Raw genomic sequence first — 26,323 nt, forward strand, 5'->3', positions numbered from 1 at the left:
AAGGCAGGACCAGGGCCCCAAAAGACCTCCACAGGCCAGAGATCCCATTGCCCAGAATTAAGTCTTGAGTTCGACAAGAAGAAATGGATAGCAGGTCAGTATTAGCATCAGGGAGGGAGAAGGGGAGGAGCTCCCTTAAGCCCCGCCCCTCCTCCTCAAAGGCCCCGAGAAACAGAAAAGGGAGGAAGAGAAGGCCTCCCTGCAAAGTACAGCACAAAGTGAGACAGGGAGAGAGGCTCAACAGGCCCGTATGAGAAAAAAAGGCAGGGAGAGAGAGGCGCGGGGCCTTGGCGGCCATTAAGGCCTTGCGTCTTCCTGAAGGCAGGCAGCAAGCCTCGCTCCAAAGGGAAGGAGGGAAACATATATACCTCTCTCTCTGCTCCATCCACCGCCTTCCCGCCTCAAAAAGAAATTGCTGAGGGAGAGCCTAGAAGCCCTTCCTTCTTCGCCCTCCCATTGGTCAAGTCCTGGAAACCCCGCCTACCTGTGGTCCCCATTGGCTGCCTACCGCTCTGCATTTTTGACTGACGGGTTGCAAGGAAAGCGGCCTCTGGTGGCAGAGAGAGAGAGAAGGAGGCGGGAGAGGCTCTGCTAAAACCCACCCGAGGAGCCGCTCCTCCTTCGCCCTCCCATTGGCCGTAACGCCCCGCCCACCAGGTGTCTCCCATTGGCTGCCTACCGCTCTGCATTTTTGACTGACAGGTCACAACGAAGGCGGAAGGAGAGGCTCTGCATTTTGCTTGGACGCCTTGAGGGCTGTGAGTCTGAAGGAGTTGTAGTTTTATGAGATTTTAATTGCTGTATAGGACTCTTCGGTGGCACTTATTTCTCATGCTAGTAAGGTAATGCTCAAGATCCTGCAAGGAAGACTCCAGCAGTACATGGAGAGAGAGTTGCCAGATGTTCAAGCTGGGTTTAGAAAAGGCAGAGGAAGGAGAGACCAGATTGCCAATATCCGCTGGATAATGGAGAAAGGCAGGGAGTTTCAGAAAAACATCTATTTCTGCTTCATTGACTATTCCAAAGCCTTTGACTGTGTGGATCATAATAAATTGTGGCAAGTTTTTGGTGGGATGGGCATCCCAAGCCACCTTGTCTCTCTCCTGAGGAATCTGTACAAGGACCAAGTAGCAACAGTCAGAACTGACCACGGAACAAAATGTATTGCAATCAATAGATCAGATAAAATAAGGAGAACTGAAAAGATAATATTAATTAATAACAAGATTATATAAAAACAAAATTAAATAGAAGTAAAAAATCCCCTTGCCAATATCTGGTGGATAATGGAGAAAGGTAGGGAGTTTCAGAAAAACATCTATTTCTGTTTTGTTGACTATTTTAAAGCCTTTGACTGTGTGGATCATATCAAACTGTGGCAAGTTCTTGGTGGTATAGGCATACCAAATCACCTTGCCTCTCTCCTGAGGAATCTGTATAAGGACCAAGTAGCAACAGTAAGAACTGACTATGGAACAACAGACTGGTTCAAGATTGGGAAAGGCGTACAGCAGGGTTGTATACTCTCACCCAGCCTATTCAACTTGTATGCAGAACACATCATGCAATATGCGGGGCTTGACGAATGCAAGGCTGGGGTAAAAATTGCTGGAAGAAACATTATATATGCAACCTTAGATATGCAGATGACACCACTTTGATGGCCCAAAGCGAGGAGGAGCCGAGGAGCCTTCTAATCAAGGTGAAAGAAGGAAGTGCAAAAGCTGGGTTGCAGCTAAACATAAAAAACCAAGATTATTGCAACAAGAATGATTGACAACTGGCAAATAGAGGGAGAGAACATGGAGGCAGTGACAGACAAGGTGCAAAGATTGCAGACTGCAGCCAGGAAATCAGAAGATGCTTACTTCTTGGGAGGAGAGCAATGGCCAATCTCGATAAAATAGTAAAGAGTAGAGACATCACACTGGCAATAAAGATCCGCATAGTAAAAGCAATTGTATTCCCTGTCGTCACCTACAGATGTGAGAGCTGGACCTTAAGGAAGGCTGAGCAAAGGAAGATAGATGCTTTTGAACTGTGGAGGAAAGTTCTGAGAGTGCCTTGGACCGCCAGAAGATCCAACCAGTGCATACTCCATGAAATAAAGCCTGACTGCTCATTGGAGGGAAGGATACTAGAGACAAAGTTGAAGTACTTTGGCCACATCATGAGGAGACAGGAAAGCTTAGAGAAGACAATTATGCTGGGGAAAATGGAAGGCAAAAGGAAGAGGGGCTGACCAAGGGCAAGGTGGATGGATGGATGGTATCCTTAAAGTGACTGGCTTGACCTTGAAGGAGCTAGGGTGGTGACAGCCGACAGGGAGCTCTGGCGCTGACTGGTCCATGAGGTCACGAAGAGTCGGAAGCAACTGAATGAATGAACAACAACAACAACATAGGACTGTAACTCCCATCTGCAGAGGGTAAACAGACAAAAGTATAACTTGGAGAAAGAGCTGAGCTGCCACAGCAGTTTAAGGAGTAGCTTTCAGGCCTATCCTCCCTATTCTTTCACACAGCATGTAACTTGTAACTAAGAGAAAAAACAGTGCCTGGTGCCTACCACAGTGCATCCCAGTGTGTCAGGGTTACTTGCCAGTTTATTCCAGTTTCTGTTGTTTTCCATCTGTTTGCTTGCTTAGTAATAGAGAGCCCATCAGAAATGCATTTGGTAGGCATAGATCAATCAATTGGACAATGTATTAACACCAATCAAAATGCACCTTTTGGATTTCTATAAAACAATAGAAGATGGGGAGCCCTCTCAGCCCAGTCGTAGCAAATTTCTACATGGAACACTTTGAAAAACAAACAGCAAGAAAAAGCCCACTCTATGGTTCAGATATGTGCATGACACTTTCACCATTTGGAGCAGTGGAGAAGAACTAAACAGGTTCCTGGACCATCTTAATACCATCCACCCAAACGTCCAATTCACCATGGAAAAAGAAAATGAAGGAAAGCTGCCATTTCTAGATGTCCTAGGGCTCTTCTACACAGCCCTATATCCTAGGATATCAAGGCAGGAAATCCCACATTATCTGAGTGTGGACTCATAACCCAGTTCAAAGCAGATGTTTTCTGCCTTGATATTCTGGGATATAGGGCTGTGTGGAAGGGCCCCTAGTCATCCACAAACCCTGTCAACAATTGGGCCACATAATTTACAGAAAATCTACACACACTGATAGATACCTACATAAAAACTGCAACCATTCATCAAGCCAAAAAAGAAGCACAATTAAAGCCATGGCAGACCGTGCAAAAATCATCTGTGAACTCCACCTCCTCCAAGGTGAATTGAACCCCCTAAACTGGGCTCTCCAGGCCAATGGAGACTCCACCACAGACATCAGGAGAGCTGCATGGCCAAGAACAAGCCATGAGAGGAAAAACAGAGATCCACCCAGAGATCCACCCAGTTCCCTTGATGTATCCACCATACATCAAGGGAACGGACCGCATACGGAAGAAGGTAAAGAAACACACCTGAAAACTATCTATAGACCCACTAAAAAAATCCAACAAATGCTACGTTCAGCAAAGGACAAGAGGGATCCTCTCACCTCTGCAGGAGTCTACCGTATTCCATGCAGCTGTGGATAAGTCTACAGAGGGACCCCCAAATGCAGCAGCATTGCCCAGACACGAATCAAGGAACACGAAAGGCACTGCAGACTACTTCAACCTGAGAAGTCAGGCACCTGATGAACCAACCTGGACACAGCATATTATTTGAGAACACAGAAATGCTGGACCACTCCAACAACCACCATGTCAGACTACACAGAGAAGCCATTGAAATACACAAGTGCATGGACAATTTCAACAGAAAGAAGGAAACAATGGAAATGAACAAAATCTGGCTACCAGTATTGAAAAAAAACCTCTAAATCAGGACAGTAAATAAAGAGCAACACTCAAAAAACAGGGGAATTCCAGACAAGAAACAATCAGGGCCAGAAAACAGTTCCCAACAAAGGATTTCCCCCAGGTAGGAAGCAGCCAAGCCTTGAAGCTGCAAGACCATTAAATACTAATCAAGGTGGCCAATGGCAACATTCACACTTGGCTCAAGCAGACAAGAGGTTTTTTTTTCTCCCACCCTGGACATTCCACAGACTCACCTACCTAGTTTCCAACAGACCTCACAACCTCCGAGGATGCCTGCCATAAATTTGGGTGAAACATCAGGAAAGAATGCATCTGGAACATAGCCATAGAGCTTCGAAAACTCACAGCAACCCAGTGATTCCAGCCATGAAAGCCTTCGACAACACAATAGATAATATTCCATTAGTGGCACTTGGGTTACTTTATTTTTTAATTCTGATTCCCTCCTCCCCCTTTTTACAATTTTATCTTGCACCCTGATTTTCTCTCTCCATTTTATTCTCATTCCTGACTTCCCCTCTCTTTATTCTGCCCCCCCCCACTTGAGTCCATCAAAAATGAACTCCCCCCCCCCCTATATATATATCTATAAACTGCTTCTTCCCTTTGTCTTCATTCTCCTGTGATTCCTGGCATCAAAACAAGAGGGAAACGTGCACCCAGCTTCCTGCTGAGACTCTGCAGCCATGAAGCCGGCTCTACTTCTCCTGCCTTTCCTCCTCCTCTCCTCCGCAGGTAAAATTCAAAAGCAATTATGCAAATGCTGGCAGAAATACTTTTTAAACTCTAAAAAGCATTAAAAATGTTCTTTTAATTTGTTCACAATGTGACAGAGTATACCACAGAACAATACAGAGAAAGAAAGTAGACACACAGACTATAGCTACATTGGGTACACGAACAAGGGGAATTACATTTTACTCAGCATTCACACACACATACAGACATCCGTCCATCATCATTCATACATTACCATCCCTTCCTCCTTCTCCTGGAAAACACAGCTCGAAGTAGGCCAGATTGTGTTCCTAGAAAATCTGCCATTCTACACATACACCACCTTTCTCCATCCCTCAGAGAAAATGGGTGGGTGGACCAGACTCCTCTGGTCTGCCACAATTTTTGGAATAGTAAAGTGTCTTTTATCTACCATATTTCTGCTGATGATGTTCTGAAAGTTGTAAATACTGACAGGCAGCTAAAACATGTTGATTCCACTTGTTCCTGGACAGATGTTGACTTTCCTTGAATGATCATTGAATGATCGTTGGATTTTCTTCTTAAGGAGCCTTGTTTGACTTCCTTAAGCGACATTGGTTTTTATTCTTAAACACAGGAAGCCACTATGTTGACTTCTTTACTTAAAAGAGCCACTGTTTTTGATAATGTAAACATGTTGTTTCCCACCAAGAGTTCAGCAGTTAATAATTGCCACAGTTCTCAACAGCTGATATAAATATCTGGAAATTCTAGGTCCTAATTAGTTACCAGAGATGGGAAATCTTTGTCACTGAGTTTATTCGATCATCACTGAGAACAATTGTAAAACGTAGCGCCACGCCTCAATCTAGCTTCTATTTGATCAACATTTTAACTTTCATAGAATCCTAGAGTTGAAAGAGACCTTGTGAGCCAGCCAATCTTACCCATTCTGCCAAGAAATAGGAAAATCGCATTCAAAGCCCCACTGACAGATGGCCATCCAGCCTCTGTTTGAAAGCCTCCAAAGAAGGAGCCTCCACCACACTCCAGGGCAGAGAGTTCCACAGCTCCCACAGTTAGGAAGTTCTTCCTAATGTTCAGGTGGAATCTCCTTTCCTGTCGTTTGAAGCCATTGTTTCGCATCCTAGTCTCCATGGCAGCAGAAAACAAGCTTGCTCCCTTCTCCCTATGACTTTCCCTCACAGAATGGCCACTAGCTATTGTTTACAAAATGGCTGCTTGGTCATGGAATTACCATTTCCTCTTGGTTACAGAATGGGGGATTCCTATTGGTTACAGAATGGCCACTTCCTATTGGATTACAGAATACGTGCTTCCTATTGGTTATGTAATGACTGCTCCTATGGTTGCCAAAATGGCCGCTTCCTATGGTTGACAAAAGGGTTTTTTCCCCTCAGGGAAGAAGGTCCGGTGGTGTACTTTGTCGGATGCAGAGCAGCGGAAGTGCTCAGAATTGTCCCGGGCGCTGCTGTCTTCCTCGGCCCCATCCGCCCTCAGTGCCTTCACCCGAATGTCCTGCATTCGAGTTCACAACACCCGCGATTGTATTGACAAGATTAGGGTGAGTCTTCTTATTAGTTACAAAATTATTGGAAATTACAACCTTCTTGAAGACTCCTCTAGTAATTTTCTTGTTTATAATCCTGTTGCTTACTTATTGTGTGTATGTTCTTATATGCAGCTTTCTTTCATTGCTCTATCTCTTTTTTTTCCTGCGATGTTGTGAAAGGGGCTGCAAACCACATGATCCACTCTGAGACGAGCACAGAGCACAGACCTCTTTAGACTTTGGGACTGCTCAGATAGCAGACTTGCAAACGCTTGCTGTTTATTATAAGAGATGGTTTGACTGCATGGCACAGAAAATATCTCAAACATATCTGTAACTGACCGATAAGTTGTGTACCTATGTATGCTGAACACATGAAGTTTATGAGTAAACCATTTTTTTTTTTTTACCAAAGTCTACTTTATTTTATCTCGTGAGTGCATAATGTAAAAGAAGTTGTTTTATGGGAGAGTATATATATTTTTGGACACTGAAAAACACTTCTGAAGAACTGCTATTTTTATGCACTGGCATATTCTCTATTTCCTAACAGATCAGAGACAACAGGTTGTTCAGTCTAACAACTGAAGTCAATTGACTTGCACAATTACATTTGGTTGTATACGACTTGAGAAGAGTCTACTGAAATGGGTTTTTGGCTCTTCTCTAAATGGTTATGATCTCTAAAAGGTCATGTTTTTCTTTTTAAAATGGCTGTCTTTTATTGTTTATGGCTTACTATTGTTTCTAACATGGTTCATTCTTGCTTATATCTTGTTGTCTACAAAGTGGCCACTTCAATTTCTTTACAAAATGGCCATCTCCTATTGGTTACTCAGTGACTGCTTCTTATTGTTTGCAAAATGGCCGCCTCTTATAGGTTATGAAGCTGCTGCTTATTGTTTACAAAATGACTACTCTCCGTTTTTGTATATTATCCGATCCCTATTGGTTACAAAATGGCTGCCTCTTATTGCAAAATGTCCACCTCCTATAGGTTACGAAGCTGCTGCATATTGTTTCCAAAATTGCCGCTTCCCATTCTTTTCAAAATGGCCACCTCCTACTGTTTTCTCAGTCACTGTTTCTTATTGTTCACACAATGGTCACCTCCTATAGGTTACGAAACTATTGATTATTTTTTACAAAATGACCCAATTTTTGCAAATCATCCAATCCCTATTGGTTAGAAAATGGCTGCCTCTTAGAGCTTAGAAAAAGGGCTACATCTCGTTCACAAAATGGCAGCTTCTATTGTTTGCAAGGGATTGGCTGCCATCATTTGGGCAAGTCACACTCTTTCAGCCTCAGATCTAATAAATTGGAATAAATCTTGCCAACAATTCAACTTTCTCGGACTTTTAAGAAGCAAATTGTATAAGTAAATTATGTCAATGTATAGATTTTACATTATATTATATTATAATGTTATGTTATATTGTAATAACATATTTCCTCACCTTAGACAATCTTTTTTGGGTGGAAGCCTTGTTGTTATATATGAATTATTCTAACAATCAATAATTAGTGTTTATCCACTCGTTATCCCTGGGATTTCAGCCATTAGATAATATGTTCTAATTAAGAGCTACTTGGAAAACTTGTTGAACTTCAGTGAAGAAAATCCAGAAATAAATCCTTTTTCATTGTTACTGTTATTTCTTTGTTAGGCAAATAAGGCAGATGTGGTCTCGTTGGATGCTGGAGATGTTTATTCCGCCGTCAAAGTTTATGGACTGACCATTGCGGCAAAGGAAGTTTATCCAGAAGGTATGTTCAAAGGGCCATTTTGTAAACAATAAGAAGCAGTGACTTAGTTACCAACAGATCTTCAGCCTTCTCTGCCAAAGGGGTTCCTAAGACCATCAGGAATATATGTTTTCTGATGATCTTTGCTGTTGTTGTTGTTGTTCATTCGTTCAGTCGTCTCCGACTCTTCGTGACCTCATGGACCAGCCCAGGCCAGAGCTCCCTGTCGGCCGTCACCACCCCCAGCTCCTTCAAGGTCAAGCCAGTCACTTCAAGGATGCCATCCGTCCATCTTGCCCTTGGTCAGCCCCTCTTCCTTTTGCCTTCCACCTTCCCCAACATAACTGTCTTCTCCAGGCTTTGCTGTCTCCTGATGATGTGGCCAAAGTACTTCAACTTTGTCTCTAGTATCCTTCCCTCCAGTGAGCAGTCGGGCTTTATTTCCTGGAGGATGGACTGGTTGGATCTTCTCGCAGTCCAAGGCACTCTCAGCACTTTCCTCCAACACCACAGTTCAAAAGCATCTCTCTTCCTTCGCTCAGCTTTCCCTAAGGTCCAGCTCTCACATCCGTAGGTGACTACAGGGAATACCATGGCTTTGACTAGGCGGATCTTTGTTGCCAGTCTGATGTCTCTACTCTTTACTATTTTATTGAGACTGGACATTGCTCTCCTCCCAAGAAGTAAGCGTCTTCTGATTTCCTGGCCACAGTCTGCATCTGCAGTCATCTTTGCGCCTAGAAATACAAAGTCTGTCACGGCCTCCACATTTTCTCCCTGTATTTTCCAGTTGTCAATCATTCTTGTTGCCATAATCTACATACCTATCCGAACGTATCTCGGCCTATCAGCCCACCAGGACCCTTAGATCTTCAGGAGAAGCCCTTCTCTCCATCCCACCTGCTTCACAGGTGCGGCTCGTGGGAACGAGAGATAGGGCCTTTTCTGCGGTGGCCCCCCGGCTTTGGAATGCCCTCCCTACTGAATTAAGATCAGCGACCTCGCTAATGGCATTTAGGAAAAAACTAAAAACCTGGATGTTTGAGCAAGTCTTCAATTGACCCTCGTCGTGATGTTTTATCTGACCATGGATTAGCAATCAAGACAACGAATTGGATGACGATTTTAACTATGAGATGTCCCGATCTGTATTGGTGGCCCAATACTGCGTATGTTTTTTGTATGTATTCTTAATTTTAATTTTTATATGCTTAAGTGAATTGTATTTTTTAACATTGTATATTTTAACATGTTGTAAACCGCAATGAGTCGCCGCACAGGCTGAGATATTAGCGGTATACAAGCATACCAAATAAATAAATAAATAAATAAATAATCTTGGTTTTTTTGATGTTTAGCTGCAACCCGGCTTTTGCGCTTTCTTCTTTCACCTTGATTAGAAGGCTCCTCAGCTCCTCCTCGCTTTCGGCCATCAGAGTGGTGTCATCTGCATATCTGAGGTTGTTAATGTTTCTTCCAGCAATTTTTACCCCAGCTTTGCATTCATCAAGCCCCGCACATCGCATGATGTGTTCTGCATACAAGTCAAAAAGGTTGGGTGAGAGTATGCAGCCTTGCCGTACGCCTTTCCCAATCTTGAACCAGTCTGTTGTTCCGTGGTCAGATCTGACTGTTGCTACTTGGTCCTTGTACAGATTCCTCAGGAGAGAGACAAGGTGGCTTGGGATGCCCATCCCACCAAGAACTTGCCACAATTTATTAGGATCCACACAATCAAAGGCTTTAGAATAGTCAATGAAGCAGAAATAGATGTTTTTCTGAGACTCCCTGCCTTTCTCCATTATCCAGCGGATATTGGCAATCTGGTCTCTCGTTCCTCTGCCTTTTCTAAACCCAGCTTGCACATCTGGCAACTCTCGCTCCATGTATTGCTGGAGTCTTCCTTGCAGGATCTTGAGCATTACCTTACTGGCATGAGAAATAAGGGCTTTGCTACCCCCCCCCCCCCCCGGTCCCAATCCTCAAGTTGAGAAAGACTGCTGTGGATAATAGAAAGCAGCTATTTTGTAAACAATAAGACAACAGGAAGTGGCCATTTCAGTTTACTTTTGCTCACTTATTTTATGGTTCCGGCCTGTAGGGAGCTGCATCTTCTCAGTGGCGGTCACCCGCAAAGGAACCCTCGACATCAAGGGCCTGAAAGGGTCACGAAGTTGCCATAGTGGGGCAAGATGGACATCTGGCTGGAACCTCCCTTTGGGCTTTCTGTTAGCCCAGAACGACCTCCTGTGGGACAGAGGTCAACCCCTGAGTCGCGGTGAGCAGTCAGATGGGCATCCTGTACAGCAAACCACAGCAATTGATTAAATTAGATTAACTTACTTTCCTTGTTTTCTTCCAGCCGTTTCTGAATACTTCAACGCCAGTTGCGTCCCTGGTGTTGGCCTTTCTTCCCCTGAGCTTTGCGCCCTTTGCCAAGGTCAGAGGTCATACCTTCGGGACAGGAACTACTTCTGCGAAACCAACGGTGGCGAACCGTTTTTCGACTCTGAGGGTGCCTTCAGGTGACATTTTCTAGGTCCTCTGTGGTGTTCCTTCGTTTCAGTAGGATTCGCTATGAACCATGGTTCATTTAGATTAAAAAAAGTCCTCTCTAGGAATTTTTTAGGTCCTTCAGTGTGGCTCTATGGTATCCTTGTCCCAGGAAGTCCTTCGTTTCAATAGCGTTCATGATCATATCAAATAATAATAATATAATAAACCTTTATTTATACCCCGTTAACATCTCCCGAAGGACTCGGTGCGGCTTACAAGAGGCCGAGGCCCAACACATCAATAAAACAACAGCATAACAAATACAACAATAAACTCATAAAACAAGCAATAAACATTAAAACAATAGCAATAAACATTAGACAATAACACCGTGACACATTTAAAACTAAGGCCGGGACAAATGTAATGATTAAAATTTTAAAATGCTGAACATGACAGGTGAGATGGATAGATTTTTGGAGATAGGTGCGGTGTGCAGACAATCTTAAATCTCTAGTAAAGTGCAATTGGGACATGATGCTAGGAGTTTCCTATTCTGGGAAGGCACACTGGAACAACCACGTCTTCAAGCTCTTCCTAAAGACTGCCAATGTTGGGGCTTGTCTGATGTCCTTGGGGAGAAAGTTCCAGAGTCGGGGCCACCACAGAGAAGGCCCTGTCCCTCGTCCCCACCAATCGCGCTTGCAACGCAGGTGGGATCGTGAAGAGGGCCTCTCCGGATGATCGGAGAGATCGTGTGGGTTCATATACAGAGATGCGGTCACACAGGTAGGCGGATCCCAAACCGTTTAGGGCTTTGTAGGTAAGCACCTGCACCTTGAATTGGGACCAGAAAATTAACGGCAGCCAATGGAGCTCCTTAAACAGGAGGGTTGACCTCTCCCTGTAAGGAACACCAGTTAACAACCTGGCCGCCGCCCGTTGGATCAGTTGGAATTTCTGGGCCGTTTTCAAGGGCAGCCCCACGTAGAGCACATTACAGTAGTCTAATCAAACATGTCCTCTCTAGGAATCCCCTAGGTCCACCAGTACAACTCTATGGTATTCCTGTGCATTAAGTCCATCTTTTCAATACACCTTGATCTTTATACTTTCGTTTGTATGAAATATGTCCCCTCTAGGCTTTTTCAAGGTTCTTTCAAGGTAAACATATAATTGAATCACCAGGAAGCCCAAACAAATGCCTAGAGTGGCCACTTATTTCTCAAAGGAAAGCCAAAAATATGGGTTCAATGCTTATGGGATGAAAAGTTCATATTAATATTTAAATTTATGCTAATGATGACAACACAGGTGCTTGAGGAGCGGAATCGGAGAAGTGGCTTTTCTGGATCACCTGGCGGTCCTGAATGCCACAGGTAAGCCCTCATTTATAAGCTCTGCCCCCTCGACCCCAGCCTTGACCTCTTGACCCCTGACCCAACATCTCAGCCCCCAGGTCCCTCCATGAATAACCATATAAAAACCCTTTCCTCATTAAGAATCAGACCTAGACGAATACGAGCTCCTGTGCCCCGACGGGTCCACTGCCCCCTTAACAGCCTCTGCGACCTGTCACCTCGGCCGCGGCCCTGGACGGGCCCTCCTGACTCGGAAGGACTTCCGGAAGGTAGCCGGGAGGTTCATCACTCTGGCCCAGGTAATTAGATAGATAGATAGATAGATAGATAGATAGATAGACAAACTCTAGCCAACCTTTGCCTTCTCACTTTTCCTAACAGGTAAGCAACTTTTGCTTTGCTAACAGGTAAGCACCATTGATGGGTAGATATTCAGTCTGGGCTACCTCTTCCTTCTCACCTGTCTTTACAGGTAAGAGTCATGTATACATAGATAGATATTCAGGGTTACATTTAGCTTCTTATTTATCCTTACAGGTGAGACGCTTAAACACAAAGTAGATATAGAGATATTTGGGGCTACTTTTGGCTTCCCTCCTGTTCATACAGGTAAAAGAGCATAGACAGACAGAAATTCTGAGCCTCCTATTACTTATATGACCTTACAGGTAAGAGAAATAGATAGATAGATAGATAGATAGAGAGAGAGAGAGAGAGAGAGAGATAAGGTAGCTCAGGATAGATCCATCTAGACAGGTGGGTGGATATTCATTCTTGGTTGCCTTTTCCTTCTCACCTGTCTTTACAGATAAGAGTGATGCATAGTGTAGATAGATAGATTACATTTATGTAGCTAAATAGATTCAGGGTTACATTTGGCTTCTTATCTGTCCTTACCTGCTTGCTCCTCACCTGTCTTTACAGGTAATAAAGCATAGATAGACATTCTGGGCTACCTATTACTATTACCTGACAGGTAAGAGGGACACATAGATGGATAGAGAGAGAGAGATTCTGGGTGACCTGTTTGCCTGTCACCTGTCCTTACAGGTAAGACCTACCTACCTCTCTAGATCTATCTATCCTGAGCTACCTATCCCTTCCAGCAACTCTTTGGAGCAGAAGGGAAGGAGAAGGCCAGGTTCGAACTCTTCTCCTCGGCCCCCTTCAGAGGGAAGGACCTGCTTTTCCGGGACGCCACTCGACGCTTGCGATTGGTCAGAGATGAGGAGGAAGACATTACCCAAGTCCTGGGCCTGGACTACATCTCCCTTTTGCAAGGCTTGGGCCACGAAGGTGAGCTTCCTATATATTCCTATTGATTGGAGAGCATCATGGTTCTTTTTGATGCAGCATCACACATATCTTTATCTTGGAGGTCAATTGAGGTCTGCCTAAAGTCCCAGAACTGGACACAGGGTTATTCCAAGTAACCCACAGTCTCCTATATACTTCTGTTGATGCAGTCTGGAATCATCTGGGCCGTTCTTGCAGCTGATCATGCTCAGGTTTACCTTGATATCCCTATATCTTTGGTTTGGGTCATTCCCAGACAAGTGGTCACTCTTCTCTGGACAGTAAACTGGTCAATTCCTTGTTTGCAGGGCCTTCTCTGTCCGAAAGCCTGGTCCGTTGGTGCTGCATCAGTGACGCTGAACTCCATAAATGCGAAGAATGGGCACTGAATGTTCAGTCTGACCCTTTGGTGTGCATCCAGGCCGACTCCATGTCTGGCTGCATCGAGAAGATCAAGGTGCGTCATCCTTGACATTAACGAAGCAGTAGGCTTGTTTGCATAATTAAATGCTTCCTTTTATGCGGCAGAGAAACGAAGCAGACGCTGTTAGGCTGGATGCAACACATTCATACTTTGCTGATATCTGCAGATTGGTTCCGGTTGCGGTTGAAGATTATGGTCAGTATTTTAACCATCTAAATAAATAAAAATGTAAATGTCAATTTGTGACAGACATCATATCTCCGATTGATTAACAATAGTATATTAGAACTAATAATATTTAATATAACAAAAGTATATTAGAACTAATAATATTTAATATAATATAACAATATACTAATATAATAATATAAAATTCCTCTCACTTTCTGTTGTCTAAGCCCTGTTGCTCTTAGGAGTCATTTGTGACTTGAATGTTTGTAACTCGGGGATGGCCAGTAAATATGTGTGTGTGTGTGTGTGTATACTAGCTGTACCCGCGACGCGTTGCTGTGGCCAACCTTCCCTCCCTCTTTCTCTCCTTCCTTCCCTCTTTCCTTCCTTTCCTCTTTTTCTTTCCCTCTCATCTTTCTTCCATCTCTACCTGTTTCTTTCCTCCCTTTCTTTGCTCTTTGGTTCCTTCCTTCCCTATCTTTTGTTACTTCTCTCCTTCCTTCCCTCTCTTTTTCCTTTTAGTTTTTTATTCCCTTCTCTCCTACCTTGCTTCTCTATCTTTCCTTCTTTCCCTCCCTGCTTCTCTCCTTCCTTCCTTCCCTTTTTCCCTCCTTCTCTCGTTACTTCTTTACTGTCCCTTCTATTTAATATTGTATTTATATCTTAGAAAGAAGGAAAGGAAGGAGGAAGGAAGGAGGGACAGGAAGGAAGGAAAAGAAAGAAGGAGGGAGGGAGGGAGGAAGGAAGGAGGAAGGAAGGAGGGAAAGAAAGGAGGGGGAAGGAGGGAAGGAAGGAAATGAAGGGGAAGGAAATGAAGAAAGGGAAAGAAGGAGGAAAGGGAGGGAGGGAGGAAAAGAAGGAAAGGAAGAAGGAAGGAGGGACAGGAAGGAAGGAAAAAGGAAGGGAGGGAGGGAAAGAAGGGAAGGAAGGGAAAAAAGAAGGAGGGACAGGAAGGGAAGGAGGAAGGAAGGAGGGAAAGAAAGGGAGGGGATGAAGAAAGAAGGGAGGGAAGGAAATGAAGGGGAAGGAAGGAAGGAAGAAAAGGAAAGGAAGGAAGGAAGGAAAGGGAGGAAAGAAGGGAAGGGAGGGAGAGAAGGAAGGTCCTTCATTCAAGCACCGTGGACCTTCCTGGCCTCCCCCTCCCCTTCTTCCCTGCGTGGATGCTCCGTTGCTGCTGCCATTGCTGCTGCTTTCCCATCAGGGAAAGGAGGAGGAGGAGACTGCTCTCCTGACATAGGAGGGAAAGAGAAGGGGCTGCATGCGGCGCGCCTCCACCTCCACTCCACTCCACTCGCTTGTGTGTGTGTGCGTGGCCGTGCATGTGCGCCTGGCTTTAACGGCCAGCTGTTTCCCCGCAAGGAGGGGGGGGCGTGGCCATGGGTCTCTGTAGACATGCAGTTTCCCCTTTGTGGACATGCAGTTTAGAAGTCCTTTCTGCTTTTTGTTTTCGTTGTTTTTTTTGAGTGGAGAACATACATTGGGTTGTTAGGGACATAGTTTCCAAATTTGGTGTCAATTGCCCCAGTGGTTTCTGAGTTCTGTGAATAGCACAAACGAACATTACATTTTTATTTATATAGATATATATATATGCTGCCTGCTCTCTTGTATTCATGCCAGGTCCAACCTTCGCGGTGGTGCTGGCCAGAAAGAAGGGCTTTGGGGCCCTGGGCCTACAGGGCCTGCGTGGGCGGCGCTCCTGCCACGGGTACGAGTTCAGCCCTGCTGGGTGGGCACTCCCCTCCCGCCACATCTTTCTAGATGCTTCCGGAAACGGGACCAGTGCCCCTTGCAACCTCAGCACTGGTAAGGCATCACACACACACACACCCTGAGCGGCATCACTGTGCTGCAGCCGCAAGGGCCAATATGATTCTGGGGCTGAATGCATAGTTTCCAAGATAGGAGGATGATTCTGGGGCTGAATGCATAGTTTCCGAGGTTGAGGATGTCCAGCAAAGATTGTCATGAATACTTTTTGAACAAAGGTTCTTTTTATTGCCTTTTCAGCGTGAGAGTATATCAGAGCAACCTTTACGCAGAGAAAGAAGGCAGACATACAGATTATCTAAGCAACATTGCTTAACAAACAAAGGGGATTCCACATCTACTCAGCATTCATGCTACATATATGTTGAAGTTTTAAACTATTCTTACCTATTTTGAAGATAAAATGTTGGGTTACTGTTGTGCCCCCACAAATAGTAAAGGTAAAGGCATTAAGTCTAGTCATGTCCAACTCAGAAGGTTGGTGCTCATCTCCACTTCTAAGCTGAAGAGCCGGCGTTGTCCATAGACACCTCCTAGGTCATGTGGCTGGCATGACTGCATGGATCGCCATTACCTTCCCACAGAAGCACTACCTATTGATCTACTCACATTTGCATGTTTTCAAACAGCTAGGTTGACAGAAGCTGGGCCTAACAGTGGGAGCTCACCCTGCTCCCTGGATTCAAACCGCCAACCTTTTGGTCAGCAAGTTCAGCAGCTCAGCGGTTTAACCCACTGCGCCACCATGGGTCCCACCCCCACAGAAACCTCCTCTGTTTTCCTCTTTAGTTAAGAGAGGTTATATTGTAAATAGCCATTATGGGAGGGATCCCCACAGGTCGAAAAGGGTATAGGGTTACAGCCAGTGTTAGACAGGGTTACACTCCCCCTGAAGACACAGGTTTGCAACTTGGGAGTTCTGCTGGATTCATCACTGAGCCTGGAACCACAGGCAGTAAATTTTTGTCAGGCATTAATTTTTTTGCCATGAATATATTAGAAACCGCTTTGAGTCCCCCTTGGGGAGAAAAGCATATATAATTGAAGTAAATAAATACATCCAGAGTTAGCCTCTTCCCTTTAAGGCAGTGTTTCTCAACCTGGGGGTCGGGGCCCCTGGGGGGCAGGGGCAGAAAACATATTTCTGGTGGTCTTAGGAACCCCTTTGGCAGAGAAGGCTGAAGATCCCAGTCTGATTGTGGGGACATTTCCTTTTGGACATAACAAGGGTTATGGGCCCAGCATGCCTGGCAAATTAAGAGACTGCAGAAAACAACAGTAAATGACTGTTGTGGCTACTACCAACTGTAGAGAGAGAGAGAAACAGTGATTAACAGGGTCACGGAAAAACAGAAAAACCTTTTTCCAGACTTAACTGGCTCTCTTTGTTTGTATTTCCTCTCTGCCTCCCTCTTGACCAAGTCAGCCTTTCTTAAGCTGCAATTTGTTTGTTTAGGTTGCATTGACATTTTTGCTACCTTTTCTGTGGGTCTTTTGTTCTCTACAGGTCGGGGCTATCCGATTCAATTTGATCTTTATTTGTTCAAGTTTATTGTCAGCAGTGCATTCATAATTTCACTGAGGTATAATATTTGAACAAATATATTTTTGCAGTGGCTCCGGTCCTTCCTAGAGGGCCGCTCTCAGAAGGTGTTACTGGGAGACACCTGTTCTACCCCACAACCATTGTCTTGTGGGGTTCCTCAGGGCTCAATATTGTCTCCCATGTTGTTCAACATCTACATGAAGCCGCTGGGAGAGATCATCCGGAGTTTCGGGGTACGATGTCATCTGTACGCGGATGATGTCCAACTCTGTCACTCCTTCCCACCTTCTTCTAAGGAGGCTGTTCAGGTCCTGAACCGGTGCTTGGCCACTGTAACGGTCTGGATGAGGGCGAACAAATTGAAATTGAATCCAGACAAGACAGAGGTACTCCTGGTTAGTCGAAAGGCCGAACAGGGTATAGGGTTACAGCCTGTGTTGGACAGGGTTACACTCCCCCTGAAGACGCAGGTTCGCAGTCTGGGTGTGATCTTGGACTCATCGCTGAGCCTGGAACCCCAGGTTTCAGCGGTGACCAGGGGAGCATTTGCACAATTAAAACTTGTGCGCCAGCTGCGCCCATACCTTGGGAAGTCTGACTTGGCCACGGTAGTCCACGCTCTGGTTACATCCCGTATAGACTACTGCAATGCTCTCTACGTGGGGTTGCCTCTGAAGACTGCTCTGAAGCTTCAATTGGTCCAATGATCGGCAGCCAGGTTGTTAACAGGAGCGGCACTCAGGGAGCATACAACTCCTCTGTTGCGCCAGCTCCACTGGCTGCCAATTTGCTACCGGCCACAATTCAAAGTGCTGGCTTTAGCCTTTAAAGCCCTAAACGGTTCTGGCCCGACCTATCTGTCCGAACGCATCTCCTCCTATGAACCAGTTAGGACGTTAAGATCGTCTGGCGGGGACGAGAGACAGGGCCTTCTCAGTAGTGGCCCCCCAGCTGTGGAACGCCCTTCCTACAGACATTAGATCGGCCCCCTCCTTATTGGCATTCAGGAAGAGAGTGAAGACCTGGCTCTTCGAACAGGCTTTCAACGAAGCAGTGCAATTGATTGATTACTGGAATATGGACTAATGGACAATGAGATCGGATGCTGATTCTATTGATGAGACGTGATGGATTGTTGTTTTCCTGTATTGTTGTATTGATGTCCTGATGTTAACTAATTGATATTACTGTTTTAAATGACCAATGATTTTGTACTGTATTGTTGATACTGGTTGTTAACCGCTCTGAGTTGCCGTTGGCTGAGAAGAGTGGTATACAAGTGAAGCAAATAAATAAATAAATAAATAAATAATAAATAGGTTGAAAACAGCCCATGAAAAACTGGATTAAAGTTTCTCTCTTTCTCTAGCATACCAAGCCTTCTTCTGGAAGGGCTGCATGCCAGGACAAGATGGCGGCCCCCTTTGCAGAGTCTGCCTTGGGGCAGAGGCGGAAGGGGCAGGGAAAGGCCCTTCCCACTGTGCCGCCAATCATGGGGAGCGTTACTACGGCAACCGGGGAGCCCTCAGGCAAGCAAGGTCCTCAGCCACCAAATGGCTTCCTCAATGCCAGCTTGGAAGTCACAATAATGCCATATGACATTTCATTTTTTCCCATGTTTTAGGTGTCTTTTGGGGGATTCCGATGGGAGGCATTATGGAGACGTGGCCTTTGTAGAGCATCATGACCTACTCCAAAACATCGAATGTAAGGTGTTTTCCTCTGTGTTTAATATTATAGTATGTTCCATAATATTTATGATATTATATTTTATATCATAAAGTGCTATGGAACATTTATATATTCTATTTGTGATATATGTATATATTACAGTTTATCATATAATTGTTATAACATATTATTTATTTAAAGCATTTATATTCCACCCTTCTCACCCGAAAGGTGGAGCACAACATAAATACGGCAAACATTCAATGCCGGAATAAAAACGAACTATAAATATACACAAAAATTAAAATCCGTTGTTCCAATTTAAAATCAAATTGTTAAAAACCATCTCAAACCAGCCATACTGGATTATTAACCTTATTGCGGGGGACATGAGAGAAGCATTCCCCGCAGGATTACAACACATCTGGGCATTCCCTGGGCAACGTCTTCGTAGACGGCTGATTCTCTCACCCAGAAGTGACCAGAAGCGACTTGCAGCATGCAACCAACCAACAGACCTTTTAGGACCAACTATGACAATTATCTCAATCAACATCGAAGGCATGTCAGTGGCCAAAGAACAGCTGCTCTATGAACTGTGCCGAGATAAGAAATGTGACGTGCTGTGTGTCCAAGAAATAGAGATAAACAACAGAAATGACCAAAAGTTCCAGGAATTATCTTATTAGCGGAAAGATCACATGCGCAGTATGGAAGCGCTGTCTTTGTAAAAGCAGGCCTCCAAGTCAGCACTGAAGAAAACAGGAAAGGCAAAAGCTGCACATCACAAGTGCTGAACCTGATTCAGCACATAGAAGATGGTTTTGAAAGGCAGCAGATCACAGGAGCTGTCTTCATAGACCTGTCAGCAGCCTATGACACTGTAAATCATCACCTTCTCCTGAGGAAAATTTATAATATCACAAAGGATTACCACCTCACTCGCTTCATAGGAAATCCGATACAAAACAGGAGCTTTTTTGTTGAATTCCAGGGCCAGAGAAGTAGATGGCGGAAACAGAAGAACGGCCTGCCTCAGGGGAGCGTGCTTGCTCCATCCATGTTCAACATCTACACAAATGACCAGCCACTGCCAGAAGGGACAGAGAGTTTCATCTATGCTGATGATCGTGCCATTACTGCTCAAGCAGGGAGATTTGAAATGGTTGAACAGAAGCTCTCTGAAGCTCTAGGACCTCTTACTGCCTATTACAGGGAAAACCAGCTGATCCCTAATCCATCTGAAACACAGGCATGTGTTTTTCACCTCAAGAACAGACAAGCATCCTGAGATCTGAGGATTACCTGGGAAGGAATCCCACTGGAGCATTGCAGCACACCCAAATACCTGGGAGTCACTCTGGACCGTGCTCTGACCTACAAGAAGCACTGCCTGAACATCAAGCAAAAAGTGGGTGCTAGAAACAATATCATACGAAAGCTGACTGGCACAACCTGGGGATCACAACCAGACACAGGGAAGACATCTGCCCTTGTGCTTTGCTACTCTGCAGTTTGTTCACCCTCATCCAGATCGTATACACTTTGACATTTTACTATATTGAAATATATTTTGTGATATTTAGAATACTATATATTTTATATAATTTACTTTATATTTTGTATAATTTATAATATTGCAATATATTTTATAATATCTGTGATATTACAATAGCATAAATTTTAATATCTATCATAATATATGCCATAATTATTTCAGAATAGCAATATGTTTAGAATATCTATAATAAAACAATATTTATATAAGTTGCTATGAGTCTCCTTGTGGAGATAAAAAGCAAGATATAAATAATAATAATTATATTATGATTATAACATTGTAAGATATTTTAGAATGCCTCTAATATTACAATGTAAAATTAATTAAAATGCTTAAGACCAGAAATACTTTGGATTTTTTATATCCATCCATACTATCAGACATCTTGAAGATATCTCAGGATGGGCATATGTATTTATTATCAGTATTTATAATATTATATAATATTAGTATTACGTATAAAGATTCCTGTTTATATTAATGATATCATTATCCCTTAGTATATTGATACTACTTATATAATTAATGTTCCTTTTTATAACAATAATATCAATATTTGAGTTATTAAAATGGATATTGTTATATAATATTAATATTATTTATAACTATTACTATTAATAATATCAATTATTTTCAATATCAGTATTATATTATATATAGTGATATTATTTATATAATATTCCAATTTATATTAATAACAATGTTATTAATATGTATATTTTTATATATTTTAAAGATTCCTATTTACATTAATAATATCAATATTTGTTATCAATATCAATATTTATAGCATATTAGTATTATTTATATTACTATTCCTATATCTAATAATATTAATATTTGTTATTTAATATCATTAATATTATACAGTATTAATTTTAAATATTCCCTTTTATATTAAAAACATTAATATTTATGTTATCAATATCAGTATTTATATTAATGCCTGCTCTATCATAACATCTCGACAGTTATTCTGGCTAATTTTATGTGGGATTATGTTGGTTTTCTATGGCATTTAACTCCAGATGAAAGTCATCATTCTGGTGGAGGGGCCCTGGACTCCGTCCTATCCAGCTTTGTCCTCCTTTGTCCAAATGGGACACAGGCAACCATCATGGACGGGGCGCAATGCAACCTGGGACATGTCCCGCCCGGGATCATCGTTTCCAGGCCCATCGCTTCAACAAAAATCCACAGATTCCTCCAAAAATTTCAGGTGAATCAGAATCCGGTAGGCCATCTGTAGGGAGGGTTTGAGCAGTGTGTTATTGTTACTACTACTATTACCAATAATAATAATAATGCTTTCTAATCTATTTTCCCGTTGAAGAGTTAGCATTATGACTGTCGATCACATATACTCTAACGTTCACTTGTAATCCATTCACTCTTTCATACTCACCATCCTTCTTCATTCTGTTCATCATCATGTATACTCTATCTAACCTATTTTCCCAATGGAGAAAAAGCTATTTTCCACAATAAAGCATTGTGACTATCATTTCCACAGAGCTTTGTTTTGGGCATCCTTATGTCACAGGTTGGCAGCACGCATGTCTTTGTTGATTATCTTTTCTTTGACCTTTGTCAACGTGGTCGTCGTCCTGCAATCTCCAAATGCAGTGCTGTTTGTGCTGGTGATGTCGGTTCTTTTCTCATGACATGGCCTTACCACCATAGTCTTGCTTCTTGCATTTCTTGCTGATTAGTTTTATACCTAGTCTTTGACAGATGTCATCATTTGGCACATGGTTAAGAAGAGTCAAGCCAAGTGTCCATCTCAGCATTTCCATTTCCATTGTGTTAAGGGCTTGTTTGTGTTTCTTTGTTGCTCCCCGTAGAGGAAGGGCTGCTGGGAAGACAACTGTAGTGTAGATCTTAACCTTGGGTTGTTCAGACATTTTTGAGAATGCCTGAACAGAATGCCAGTTGTTTGCTGCCATTTCGACCAGACTGCATTTATTTGTGACCATACATCTGGCATTGTGTCGCCATCTAGGGAGACTACCTGCATATATATATAAAAAATTATAATACTAATAATATATAATCTAATCTAATAATAATATATTATATAATTATTTATAATATGCATTGGGTGAAACTGCTGAGCTGCTGAACTTGCTGACCAAAAGGTTGGTGGTTCGAATCCGGGGAGAGGGGTGAGCTCCCGCTGTTAGGCCCAGCTTCTGCCAACCTAGCAGTTCAAAAACATGCAAATGTGAGTAGATCAATAGGTACCACTTCTGCAAGAAGGTGACGATGCTGCATACAGTCATGCTGACCACATGACCTTGGAGGCATCTACGGACAACACTGGCTCTTCGACTTAGAAATTGAGATGAGCACCACCCCCCAGAATCAGACACTACTAGACTTAATGTCAGGGGAACCTTTACCTTTATCTTATATAAATAAAAATGTAATGTTCGTTTGTGGGATTAACAGAACTCAAAAACCACTGGGGGAATTGACACCAAATTTGGACACAATACAGCTATCAGGCCAACGTATGTCCTTCACTCAAAAAACAAAAACCCCCAAAAAAACAAAAACAAAAAGCAGAAAGGACTTCTATACTGCATGTCCACAAAGGAGAAACTGCATGTCCACAAAGAAACCCATGGCCACGCCCCCTCCTCCTCCTCGCGGGGAAACAGCTGGTCGTTAAAGCATTAGGAGCCAAGTGCGTGCACAGCCACACACACACACACAAGCGAGACTGGGCACCATGGGAGTGGAGGTGGAGGCTTACCGCATGGAGCCCCTTCTCTTTCCCTGCTATATCAGGAGGGCAGCCTCTTCCTCCTCCTCCTCCTCCTCTCCCTGTTGGAAGAGGAAGGGGCGGATGAGTGGCAGCGGAGCCCCCAGGCAAGAAAGAAGGGGAGGAGGGGGAGGAGGAGGAGGAGGAGGAGGAGGAGGAGGCGAGGAAGGTCGACGGTGCTTGAATGAAGGACCTTCCTTCTCTCCCTCACTCCCTTCTCTTCTTTCCTTCCTCTCCTTCCTTCCTCCCTTTCTTTCCTTTTCTTCCTTTTCCTTTCTTTCCTGCTTGTCCCTCCTTCCTTCTTCCTTTCCTTCTTTTCCTTCCTTCCTTTCCTCCTTCTTTCCCTTTATTTTCTCTTTGATTGTAGGTGAACTATAAATCCCAGCAACTACAACTCCCAAATGACAAAATCATAATTTTTGAGTGATGGTCACTCCTTGTGTTGTGAGACGTTTTGTTGCCAAATTTGGTGTGATTTTGTTCATTGGTTCTTTTGTTTTTAGGGTACTCATTACCACAGAGCATTTTTATATAGATAGATAATAATATATTATTATTATATTTTCAATTCTATTCTTTTAGGATTTAGGCACAAGCTTTCAACTCTTTCAATCCCAAAACTATGGAGGAAGCGACTTGCTATTTAAAGACAATACAAAAAGGCTCCTTTCTGCCATTAATGGCAATTTCAGAGCTATTATCGGAGAGCCATTTTTCAAAATGGTCGAATCCATCTTCACTTGCACAAAGGCAGGTAAGAAAAAAATATTAAAAAATATTTAAAAAATATTTTAAAAAAATATTCACACACACACAGCCTTTATTGGCATACAGTAACAAAATTGGCAGACCACACTGGTATAGACAACAAGGGGAAATCGCAGATAAAAAGAAAACATACTTAAAAGTTACTCTCAGAAAAAATGAAATGCAAAGATACAGAATGAGGGACGATGCCTGGCTCTACAGTAGTACATGTGAAAAAGATCTTGGAGTCCTCGTGGGAAGGAAGGGGAACATGAGCCAGGAATGTCATGTAGTGGCTAAAAAAGCCAATGGGATTTTGGCCTGCATCAATAGGAGCTTAGTGCCTAGATCAGTGTTTCTCAACCTGGGGGTCAGGACCCCTGAGGGGGTCGTGAGGGGGTGTCAAAGGGGTCGCCAAAGACCATCAGAAAACAGTGTTTTCTGTTGATCATTGGGATTCTGTGTGGGAAGTTTGACCCAATTCTATTGTTGGTCGAGTTCAGAATGCTCTTTGATTGTAGGTGAACTATAAATCCCAACAGCTACAACTCCCAAAGGTCAAGGTCTATTTCCCCCAAACTCTACCAGTGTTCACATTTGGGCATATTGAGTATTCGTGCTAAGTTTGGTCCAGATCCATCATTGCATGAATCCACAGCACTCCTCTGGGTATAGGTGAACTACAACTCCCAAACAAATCCCTTCCAGAAGTTTTCTGTTGGTCATGGGAGTTCTCTGTGCCAAGTTCGGTTTAAATCCATCGCTGGTGGAGTTCAGAATGCTCTTTGATTATAAGTGAACTATAAATCCCAGCACCTACAACTCCCAAATGACAAAATCAACCCCCCCCCCAACCCCACTAGCATTCACATTTGGGCATATTGGGTATTTGTGCCAAATTTAGTCCAGTGAATGAAAATACATCCTGCGTATTGGATATTTACATTACGATTTATAACTGTAGTAAAATGACAGGTGTCAAGTAGCAACAAAAACAATATTATGGTTGGGGGTCACCACAACATATGGAACTGCATTAAGGGGTCACTGCATTGGCAAGGTTGAGAACCACTGGCCTAGATCCAGGGAAGTCCTGCTACCCCTCTCTTCTGCCTTGGTGAGACCACTTTACCTGGCGGGAGGAAGATTGCGTTGGAAAATATAGAACGTTGCATGAGTGAAGGTTGGATAAGCGAGACTCTGCTGTATTTTAATTTTAGATACTAAATTTATGCCAATTAAATTTCTCTCCCCACTTTCCCCCATTACATTAATGTATAAATAAATAATAAGTAAAAATAATACATTAAATTAACACCCATTAAATTCCCTTCCTTTTTGTTTTTCAGGCATTTTGGATTTCTGCAAACGAGACTCTTGCACCGATCCATCAAGACCTTAAAAAGTATCATATTATTTGATTTTAAAATGTATCTGTATTAATTTCCTTAAAAAAAAAGCTATTGGGTGACCTTGGAAGTCACACTCTCTCAGCCTTAGTTCCCTGTGTTTTATATAACCTACCCCACTCAATTTATTAATTTTATAATTTTCTTAAAGGAATTAACGCAAAATTATATATACTTACCTTCATGTTGCTATGGTTAACTTCGTGTTTGTCGTTCTTTTATTCTCCTTGATACTTTTGTCATTTTATTGTCCTGTTTTCTGGTTTCAAACTTCAATACAATTATCTATATATATAAATCTGTTAGGTTGGTTCAACCGGACAGCAAAACTCCACAACCCCCCAACGAAACTTAACCAAAATTCCCATGCCCATAACACAACCCACAAAGTACAAACATATCTACTCAAAATGAAAAACAACACAACAACACACTCACAAAACGGCAAAACAACAAAACTCAAAAAAAACCCAACGAAACTTAACCAAAATTCCCATGCCCATAACACAACCCACAAGGTACAAACATATCTACTCAAAATGAAAAACAACACAACAACACACTCACAAAACGGCAAAACAACAAAACTCACAAACCCCCCCAACGAAACTTAACCAAAATTCCCATGCCCATAACACAACCCACAAGGTACAAACATATCTACTCAAAATGAAAAACAACACAACAACACACTCACAAAACGGCAAAACAACTGAGCATGCGCATTGGTGCCCAGCCGCAAGTTCCCTGGCGCGCGCACACAGCCTTCCGGCCAACGTTCCCTCTGCAGAAGCCATGCCCACTCCAAGCCCCGCCGTGCCGCCTCCCGCACACACACACCCTCTGCCACACGCACACACACAACCCCATGCTCCATCACTCCCCCCACCGCCGCACACACACACGCAACCCCATGCTCCATCACTCCCCCGCCGCCGCACACACACACGCAACCCCACTCCCCCCGCCGCCGCACACACACACACGCAACCCCACTCCCCCCACCGCCGCACACACACACGAAACCCCAGGCTCCATCGTTCCCCCCGCTGCCGCACACACACACGCAACCCCACGCTACATCACTCCCCCGCCGCCGCACACACACACACACGCAACCCCACTCCCCCCGCTGCTGCACACACACACGCAACCCCATGCTCCATCACTCCCTCCACCGCCGC

The 26,323-nt window shown here is 43.5% G+C and overlaps 1 protein-coding gene across 2 annotated transcripts; it reads left to right on the top strand.

Moving 5' to 3' along the window:
• Positions 1 to 665: 665 nt before the first annotated feature.
• On the top strand, positions 666 to 25,323 carry LOC132780970 (melanotransferrin-like). Of its 2 annotated transcripts, none has more exons than XM_067473560.1 (17): positions 666 to 758; positions 4,545 to 4,634; positions 6,020 to 6,183; positions 7,842 to 7,941; positions 10,022 to 10,198; positions 10,283 to 10,445; positions 11,731 to 11,795; positions 11,919 to 12,076; positions 12,884 to 13,073; positions 13,382 to 13,530; positions 13,602 to 13,692; positions 15,289 to 15,474; positions 18,354 to 18,522; positions 18,609 to 18,691; positions 21,245 to 21,435; positions 23,566 to 23,737; positions 25,080 to 25,323. In XM_067473560.1, the coding sequence occupies exons 2-17, from the start codon at positions 4,586 to 4,588 to the stop codon at positions 25,130 to 25,132; spliced, it is 2,160 nt and encodes a 719-aa protein (XP_067329661.1). In that variant the 5' UTR covers positions 666 to 758; positions 4,545 to 4,585; the 3' UTR covers positions 25,133 to 25,323. The 2 variants fall into 2 exon arrangements, with proteins under 2 accessions (XP_067329661.1, XP_067329662.1); XM_067473561.1 differs by having other exon boundaries at positions 18,354 to 18,513.
• The last annotated feature ends 1,000 nt before the right edge of the window (positions 25,324 to 26,323 follow it).

This window comes from Anolis sagrei, chromosome X (assembly GCF_037176765.1).
Source record: "Anolis sagrei isolate rAnoSag1 chromosome X, rAnoSag1.mat, whole genome shotgun sequence".
Classification (NCBI taxonomy): Eukaryota; Metazoa; Chordata; class Lepidosauria; order Squamata; family Dactyloidae; genus Anolis; species Anolis sagrei.

Excerpts from the sequence above, each read along its gene's own strand:
- LOC132780970 (XM_067473560.1), top strand. The coding sequence starts at position 4,586 with ATGAAGCCGGCTCTACTTCTCCTGCCTTTCCTCCTCCTCTCCTCCGCA. Across the intron at positions 10,199-10,282 it reads AGGTCAACCCCTGAGTCGCG|CCGTTTCTGAATACTTCAAC; the intron begins GTGAGCAGTCAG and ends GTTTTCTTCCAG. Across the intron at positions 12,077-12,883 it reads GGTTCATCACTCTGGCCCAG|CAACTCTTTGGAGCAGAAGG; the intron begins GTAATTAGATAG and ends TATCCCTTCCAG.